The sequence below is a fragment of the Oculina patagonica genome, chromosome 3 (genome assembly GCF_052425735.1).
Source record: "Oculina patagonica isolate OP01 chromosome 3, crgOcupat, whole genome shotgun sequence".
Lineage (NCBI taxonomy): Eukaryota > Metazoa > Cnidaria > Anthozoa > Scleractinia > Oculinidae > Oculina > Oculina patagonica.
In genome coordinates, this window is record NC_135760.1 from 24,639,985 (window position 1) to 24,649,262 (window position 9,278).

Genomic DNA, 9,278 nt, shown 5'->3' on the forward strand with positions numbered 1-9,278 from the left:
AAAATCGTTGTTGCAAGTTGTTCCGTGTAACACCACGTCTGATAAACTCGTGGACACAGACATACGGGTCGATTCCTTGAACAAAGATTAGACAGACAGCAAGCCACAATTTTACACCACGTCTTCACGCCAGTTACGTGCACTGTACCTCATCGACGTTGTAATAATGCAATTTGGCCACGCGTAGTGCTGGCTCAGGTATATCCATCACATTTCCAAACACCGAGAAGAGAGGTGAAAATACCTTAGGGAGTATTTTTGACGAACTTTGAGGTGTTTGGAAATGTGCTGAAACACTGTCTCGAGTGTTTGATACATCTTCTTAATTGAAACTAAAACTTCCCGAAAAAAAACCGGAGAAATAAAATCTTAAAAATCTATTCTAATTAAGATCACTTATCTGAGCCACCGTTACGGTTCTCATTTTCCTTGATTTAGAAAATTATTCATGAGTTTGAGAATGTTGTGTTACCTATTTTATTTTTGCACATGTCATTTTTTCAAGTCTTTACTGAAGCAGTCATATTAACTTTTGGCAGACTACATCGTTCCATTACTGAAGGCCTCACCTGAGAGCGCTGTGTTTGCGCTCTGCGTTTTTACTTGGATCCAGCTCGCAATATTTACGCTCTTCGAAAATCTTGTCTATGACTGGCTTTATTGTGTCTAAAAGATATGGCATACCCACAATCTGACGAAAAAGAAAGGAAATTAGAAGCCATGGATACAAGATAGGTTTTTATTTTTTATCGGTGATTAAAAGACCCTTTCAGTCTTAAGATTAAATCTCCATCCTTTTTACTAATTGCCTCGAACTTCGTTTAATGTTAGCTCGAAGAATTTAATGGAACACGAGGCTTAATTCTGGGCTTGTGTGCCTAGGGAACAAAAAGTTGTTAGTAATCATGACGATGGAGCAATATGCCCCTGTTGATGATTTGTTTTTAATTCTCGTCCTCCTTCTGCTAAACAGTATATCGATTCTGTAAGGAGAAAATAGTTTTTGATTAGGGTGTTCTTTTTACCTTCATGAATTGTTCCATGCACTTTGCTGCCAAGCTGTTGCCTCTAAACAGTGTTCTTGGATTACCTAAAGACACGAGAAGAGAGAAATCACAATAATTCGTGGTCACTAATAAACGAGTTGATAACAGCTCTCTGCGACATTAGATCTCAGTCGAATTTTTTTTTGAAAAGTTCTAAGAACTTTTCTATTATCCTTTTGTGCAAAGTTTCAATTGACTTCAAGACCCTTATTTGCTATATTTAGTGACCAATGGTCCATAATGGTCTTCTAGTGTGACCTATTTCCCTTTTAGTCTGAAATCAGTTTTACTTTAATGATACAATTTTCGTTCCTGAAATTCAAGCAGGAGAAAGTTCAAAACTTTTAACAGTCTTGAAGTCTTCTTTTCGCAACACGTGGCGAAGTACAGTAAACTCCCACTATTACGGACACCTTTGGGACCACGATTTGGTGTCCGATTTGGACGTAATCCGTAGTAGCTGGAGTTTTTTTCAGTAATTCTTATTCGCCGGGACTTAATCTCCTGTCCGTAATGATGGGGTGTCCGCAATAGTGAGGTGTCTGCAAGGCGGGAGTTGGCTGTATAGCAAGAAATGTAAGGTGCAAGAAGGATCAAAAAGGTTGATTACTTGAGTCTCTTATCTCACGAAGTGTCAGATAATCCAGAAATGGTATAACCACGTCCTGGCCAATGAACAGTCGAACCAGCTGGTGAGCCAATATTGCCTGGTCAGCGGTGTTCAGCTGCTCTATTAAGCTCAGCGCAGTTGGATCCAGGCTCACTGGGTCTTTGATGGAGTTGACAAGAATGTCTACTAGGGACTGGTAACATTTCTGGGGAAGGATGTGTTCTTGTGTCAAACGAACTTTCATTCGGATACTGCCCAGATTTTCACTGTCGAGAGAAACAAAAATGAACTTTTAACTGCGATGTCGTTTAACATATAAATGTATGTGCTTCTTTCGGTTTGCGTTTTCAGATATTAAGAACGCTCTTCAATTAAATGTCGAAAGGAACCCAGAATTGCTTTGGTTTTGCTTTAATACGCTCTCTCTGATTGGTTCAAAAACTTGCGCCACCGTTTCAACCAGTCAAATGCAAAGCCAAAACAAATCGCGGCATGGTCACACGCGTTTTCCCGCCCTTGACGCTGGTCACGTGTATTTGCTTCAATTGTTTATTGGTTCGTTGTGTTGTCTACTGTGATTTATAGCAGTTTTCACTCGAGTATTGAATGTAGCATTTTTTTTTTGGTTTTGCATTACTACGCTTTCGGTAATTGGTTTAAAAATCTCGCGCCACTTGCTTATCCAATGAGATGTTAAATCGAAACCCATCGCGACTCTTTCGCACACGTTTTCCCGCGCTTCACGCCGGCTACGTGTATTTATTTTGAGTTTTGATTGGCTCACTGGATTGTCTGCGTGTTTTGTGGTTGGTCAGAGTGTTTTCTTTGGTTTTGGTTTTACGACATTCACTTGAAAACTGTTCTATAGCCACTGTGTAAATTGCTTTGTTTTGCTCTAACTACACTCGTATGAAACTCCTCTATAAGTCATTGATAAGTTAGTGACATGCTTTAACCATTTCAAAAGCTATTCATGAACGACGTCACTGCCTCTGAATGGTGTTAGGTTAAAGACAATCTTTAAGAAACTCCAGTATTTTTCTTTCAAAATTATTATTCATTGAAACTGATACAAAAGCAAACAAAAACACAAGAAAACATGTTGACTGATCAACACTGGGCGATAATCAATTATACATTAAGCTGATAGTAAACCTCGATAACTTACGTTTTATGTTCTTTTATGTGGGGCATCGGCGTCAACTTGTACCAGGAATCCCTGCTTTGACCGGGTTTGAGCTTCGAAAGGAAAACTGTGGTCTGCGAAATGAAAAAAAAAGAGCTCGAAATCTTAAAACCCTGGCCAAACGAAGACGCAAGTGGACTCATGATGAAAACTTGCGTTTACTTGCGTCTCCGTTTGGCCTGGACTTGCGAGCACTTGCGTTGACTTGCGATGACTTGCGTTCACTTTAGTCGAGATCAAATTTGCACGCAAGTCAACGCAAAATCCTTCCGAAAATAAGCCCTCCTCAATATAAACTAATTAGTCTGAAATAAAACAGATAACTGTTGCCGATAGACTGCGAGCTTTCCCTCTATTTGCTTGAAAATCCGTGAAACAAACGCAAAATTAGCGAGTGAGATCGACTGTGAAGTTCGAGTAGCTCACCACATGACTCGAACTTCACGCTCGATCTCGCTCGCTATTTTTGCGTTCGTTTCACGGATTTTAAAGCAAAAGGAGAGACAGCTTACAGTCTACGTTCCCGATTATAAGCTCCTGTTGTATGGCATGTTTTGTGTTTTACGTTGTTAGAGAATGCTCAGAGCGACTGTACTACTTGTAGGACGAGGTTTCATATTGTTGTGTTCAGAGAGTTTTACTATGTGGTATTCTTGTACGCACCTCTCCCCCTCCCCCCAAAAAAATCTGTCACAGTGTTCTGCCCAAATAGAAACCCAGACATTTTAAAACACAAATTTTTCATCAAAAAATAAACCCCCGTATATAAGCCCTCCCCGAAAATATGCCCACATGAAAGGGAACGTTAGCAAATATAAACCCAAGGCTTATTTTCGGAATTATACGGTTCTCAAAGTCGCTTCATACTCAGATACAGAAAGTTGAGTTAAACACCAGAACGGATAAGCCTTTTGAATGGACATTGCCGTTAGCATTTTACTTTTTAAAGTGTATTTTATTACCTGTCCAGAACAGCAAAGTGATTCTGATTCAATCTTCAGATCAGCTGTCATCTTCACATCTTGAAGCGGATCTTTCAGGTCATACTCCAACCATTTTTGTTTGGCAGGAAACCACGACTTTTTATAACCCTGATTAAACGAAAATAGCATTTACAAGATGAGGAAATCTCCGTGGCAGTAAGAGAACACCGATTTTTGGGTTTAAAAATGGTGTCGAAATGTTGCTTAAACAAGAAAACAATGTGGTTGTGTTCAAACGCTAAGCAGTGTTTTGCAATTCATTTAAATTTCGCTGGGAGACTATTTGCCAATAAAACTGCTGGAGCGATCTGTGGTCATAGCTTAAAATATAAAAATGTTTAAAACAGATCTAAAAATATAAAACGACACTCTAAATTTTCGATCGCCTTCTGCGGTCTTCTTCAGAGAATGATGGATTTTTTCAAGGTTCGCAACTAGCGATGCGTAAACCCTTGGGAAGGGCGCTCTTTCGTTTATAGTGTTTCTGTCTAGGAAAGAATGTAAGAATTCCAGAAACAGTCTTTTGTTCTTGCTGCTTACACCTGTTTCAAGAATGTTGGGGATATTTTGAAAAGCCCGTCTAATTCCTAAAGGAAAATTTTTAATACCGTTCGTACACTTCAACTCATTAAATCCCTACCTCAAGGCTGAAAAAGGCACCATTTTCGGGCGGAGCCTCCCCGTATAGTCCAATATAGGGAATCCCCCCACCCCCTTCCCAGAGTAGCAAAACTGCCAAAGTTGTGTCATGCTACGGAAACCTCGCACGATTACCTTGTTCCTTCTCAGCTAGTCAAAAGCCTGTACATGTAGTCGTTCGGCACGTGGCTTCTTGGATCTCAGCTTTTTAGCTAAGTTTTTGACTGGCCACGCAAGGAAGTTGCATGCGTTGTTAAAAAAAAAATGTTGCCAGAATGAGTGTTACCTCAGTGAGTTTGTCGACTGTTTCTCTCAGCGTTAGTCGCATCTGAGAAGTGCCTGTACTGGTCTCTCCGAGGGAGAACTTTACCGTGGGCTCTAAACTGTTTCGGCCTGTCTCGGGTAGGTCCCTAGGAGAAATGAAAAGAAAATATCAAAAAAGTAAATAGGTTATGCTAGGCTGTCAAAGTGCAGCTCCAAGAAAAACATAGGCCTGCAATACGTGCGGAGGGAAGATGTAGCTATTAAAGCCGACTTATCGCAAGTATTGTTCTTAGCAACATCCCTGGCTAAAACAGCAAGCTAAGTCACATTCTGACCGAAAAAGGCACATTTTCGCACAAGCAATCTTTTATATTCGATGCTGAAAGGGTTTAATTCGTGGACAATTTTAATTTGCGATCTTAACTCACTATACGGTAATACCTGACTTCCAGAACCTTGGCTCTTACTTTCTTCACATCTCCCTAATAAAAATACATAACATGGGTCATATATCAAATAAATAGTGATTAAAATGATTTTACGACTCTGTTGCAACTCTTATTCTTTCGGAAAGTGAGGAGGAAGGTGTTTTCTTACTTTATTCAACCATATTCTGCCTTTAACTTTAATTATTCGCTTGAGGTTGTTTTATCATAGATCTTCGCTGAAATCTCGGTTGTCGTTCGTAATCTACGAAAATAATCGCAAACCATCGGAATTTCTTCGGGTCATTTGGTCCGCTATCATACTCAATGATCTTTGGTTAGGCGGTATTCAAGCTTTAAATTTTATCACCATGAATAGACAAGGGCTTTCCTTACCTTCTCATAGAGTGTTGCCTCTATCCTGATCTCTCCTTGAATATCCGAGTAATTATACATATCTACAGGGGACAAGGGAAACCACTTGTCCACACCTTTAGGACTGTGCGCCAACATCTCTCGGTCAAATGCCACTCGTCCAATGAGATCGTCAAATCTGTAGCAACAAAATATAACACGTTTAAGTCACTTAATTGGTTTATTTTTTTCGATCGACAAGCGATTTCTTGCTATGAGACCTAGGTTGAGTAATTCCTGGTGATTTTTGTTGATCAAATGGGCCATTTCCGAGTTACCCTTTGCCTCTGTTTCAAAACAAGTCTACGTGCGCAACCATTCAAATGAAAATGAGTTTGATTTGCATGAAAATGGTCCGTCAGTCAGTCAGTCAGTTCGTCCGTCCGTCTGTCCGTAACTCGGTCAATCAGTCAGTCAGTTAGCTCTTACCCGATCGTGTCCTCATCGTAAACATAGACCGACAGGTTAGTAAAACCAACTGGAAGGAACATGGTGTATTCTTCGCCCCAAAATGGCTCCAAATCTCGCCATACTGTAGCAGTCCTAGAGGAGTAAAAACATTACAAGTTTAACTTATTTACTTCTAAGTTTTCAGAAAGTTGTGACGTTTGCTTGTCGTCATCAGTATACGTCATGTTATTTAGCAATGTTACCGCTGAAACCCGCGAGCTAAGTGAACTTACCAAAAACTTCTTTGGAACCTCAATTTTCATTTACCTCTTGTTAACTCTACCTCTATTGTTTTCTAGGGCTAGGGGGTATTGTAACGAGCTGTTATCTATTGTTATAAAAAACCAATGAAGTAACTCGTAGGGCCGTGCAAAACTCGAACAGAGAACGATTTAAAATTTAAAATGTTCTATCAGGTTTTTGTTTTGTTTTATCAAATCAGAAACACAAACAATACTTTATTTTGAAAAGAAACTAAACTGTTGTTTCATTTCAAAGGCTTACTGTCACATTTTTCTATATTTAATAACAATGTTAAGGTTATGTAAACAGGACCAGCAGTAACAAACATTACGACTGCTGAATATTACAAACAGAAATCCCGTTGTTTCATGTGATCTTTAATTAACACTTTAGTAGAGCTTGAGCTTTAACGCAAATGCTACATTCTGATTGGTTGAGTGATCATACACTAATTGGTGTGGAAGGTTGTATATAAAATGATAACATTTTTTCATTGCTCCAAAGTTTTGGAGGAAGATTTAAAAATATGTCTGGATTATTCATTCCCGAGAAGACTAACAGAAGGACACTGAACTGTTACGCAACTCAAAATTGTTGAATGAACTGTTCGTGCTTGCATACAGCTTCGCGTTTCAAATGATAATTCAGTCAGCGCAAGATTTACTAAAGAGTAAAGTTTTACACCACTAAAAATATAGAGAAATAATTGAAATTCTATATTTGAAGAAAATTCAGTTAGAATTCTACTAAATTCTACTAAAACAGGCATAATGGAATGATAAAACGAATAGAAAATGAGATACAACTTTGTGATCAATTGGGTATTTTTTTTCGCGTGAATACAGTTCTTTCTTATTGTAACAGTTTCTCTGAAAAATCTCTGGAAAATCGAGAAATAATATAACAAACTGAAAAGGCTGCGTTTCTTAACTAAAAAAAGGAAAAACGATTACCTTGTAAAAAATGTTTTTCATTTCCATGTTTTCACAATGTTTTCAAATATTTTCCATTTTTACTGAGTTTAAATTTAGTTCTGGCAGTAGGAGGTTGATTCTCGGAATTTTTTCTATTCCAGTTAACTGAGAACTGAGTTGAGTTGGCTGTCCATACATTGCTTTTACCAAAACAATTTTCTTACCTACACCAGCCAACAAGACAGGAACATTACAATGTAACACTCGATTGCTTCGACTTTGTTTTCCGTTCATAAACACGCACGCAGATTTATTTCCGCCTGGTCTCACTGCTGTATTTCATGTAAATGAGCAATATACTTTAGCCAAACATTACGAACAATTAGCTTATGAATGGCTAAAGGCCAACTATATTTTTTATATAGTTATTTCAAAAATCTCTTTTGTACTACTTTACTTAATTGTACTTAAACATTATCCGTAATTGACTCACTGAATGTTTAAATACTTAAATTAATTATCGCAATTAATTGCTTTTTCTCACTTTCGCGCAAATTTGCAAATTGTACCGTGCATAAATTTGCTACAGATAAATACAAGATTTTTCGCTCAGTAACCAAACCCGCCGAATTTTACTGATAACTTGAAAAATGCGATGAAATTTGTTTATTTTTATTTCGTTTCATTCAGAATTCGAGAAGTCGGTATCGGAAATTTTTGGAAAGGTTTTATGAAGGAATATATATTTAATGTACTATAGTGCATGAGGTTGCCACAGTCGTTGTTTTGGTTAAAAACCGGGAGCCAAACGGTAGCAAAACTCCTTACATTTTCATATTCAAAGCATAAATCGCACATGAATTATCTTAGTTTGACATTTCTAAGGAGGAAGTACACTGAGTTTAGTTACAGATTTTGATTGAGATTGCAACAGCTGTTGTGTCGAAGTTAATGTTATTTACCTACTGTTCGCTTTATTGGGTTTTGTGGACTGATCAGTCCAGCATGTTTATTCGTGTCCAGCATTACAGTAAGGCAAACTCTTTCAACATTGCGACAATTACGCTGTAAAACCTTCGTGATTAATTTACAAAGGTTATATCGACACGGATTTTAACATCCTTTTATCGAAGATTTTCACGGTGCTATGCTCAGATTAAAATTCGTTGAGTTATGCGCAAAGTCAATTAGCAACAAAACTACCCAGAGATATTCACTTACCGCGCTACAACTTCGTTGTCAACCTTCACAATGCAGTAGGGGTCGCTCTTTCCGGAGCTAATTGAAAATAAGAAAACAAAATACGGTTATTTCCGAGTTCACTCATGTACCAACAACCGGTTTAAGATTACCAAGTTCCTTTCGCGGTTCATTTCACATCTCTACCAAATAATAGCAAGTAACGAAATGTACAAGGAAAACATTCGTCGAATAAACGGGTTGTGGACTTACATGTCTTTTTTCGGAAGGTTCTTTCCCTCTCCAATGCGAAGATATAAAATGGTGCTCTTGGCCATTTTACCTGTGCTTTTTGAGCCGAATCGATGCTAAACTGTGGCAGAATCAACAAGCGTAATAGAGCAAAACAGGAAAAAGATCAACACTGAATTAACTTAGTGATCTAACTTTAAGTGTAAACATCAGAAAGCATTTTCATTCTTGCGAGCACAACCTAAACGGTTCCTCCAAAAATAATTGTTATTTCACGATTTTGCCTCAAAGACGTTATGTTGCGTAAAAGCTAGCTTATATTCGGTATATTGATTGATCGGCGGGCATGTCAAAGTGAATATTTTCCTTTCAAGCCTATTACATTTTAGCATATCATTAACACATCGAAAATAAACAGCGGACCTTTATCTGACAATGAGTAGTGACACTTGCAACACAAATCGCCGCCGATAAATGAGTAGATCTTATGATCCGGCGCAATGTTGTTTTCTAAATATCTGAGGCACTTAAGCTAATAATAAATCATAATTTTCAGATATTTTTAGCGCAATGAATGGAATGTGTTTTATTTTTGGTCTCTAACGTTTTCAATCCGATGTGTAGGCGATTTATTCTTGTTTTTCTTATACGGATAAGTACTTGCAGACAGGAA

At 38.1% G+C, this 9,278-nt stretch overlaps 1 protein-coding gene across 2 annotated transcripts in view; it reads right to left on the reverse strand.

Moving 5' to 3' along the window:
• Positions 1-9,066, reverse strand: part of LOC144647157 (rasGAP-activating-like protein 1) — a 16,619-nt gene extending 7,553 nt beyond the window's left edge. Inside the window, exons 1-12 of one of the 2 annotated variants that reach the window (XM_078506911.1) lie at positions 9,029-9,066; positions 8,627-8,726; positions 8,396-8,452; positions 5,997-6,110; positions 5,550-5,706; positions 5,170-5,210; positions 4,751-4,874; positions 3,805-3,933; positions 2,825-2,916; positions 1,657-1,922; positions 1,026-1,090; positions 570-691 (exon numbers count right to left, since the gene is read on the reverse strand). In XM_078506911.1, coding sequence (XP_078363037.1) covers positions 570-691; positions 1,026-1,090; positions 1,657-1,922; positions 2,825-2,916; positions 3,805-3,933; positions 4,751-4,874; positions 5,170-5,210; positions 5,550-5,706; positions 5,997-6,110; positions 8,396-8,452; positions 8,627-8,691 — 1,232 coding nt within the window. In that variant the 5' untranslated portion in view covers positions 8,692-8,726; positions 9,029-9,066. Of the gene's footprint in view, positions 1-569; positions 692-1,025; positions 1,091-1,656; positions 1,923-2,824; positions 2,917-3,804; positions 3,934-4,750; positions 4,875-5,169; positions 5,211-5,549; positions 5,707-5,996; positions 6,111-8,395; positions 8,453-8,626; positions 9,001-9,028 lie in introns of those variants that run through there. The other variant, XM_078506912.1, reaches the window with a different exon arrangement.
• Between the last annotated feature and the right edge of the window lie 212 nt (positions 9,067-9,278).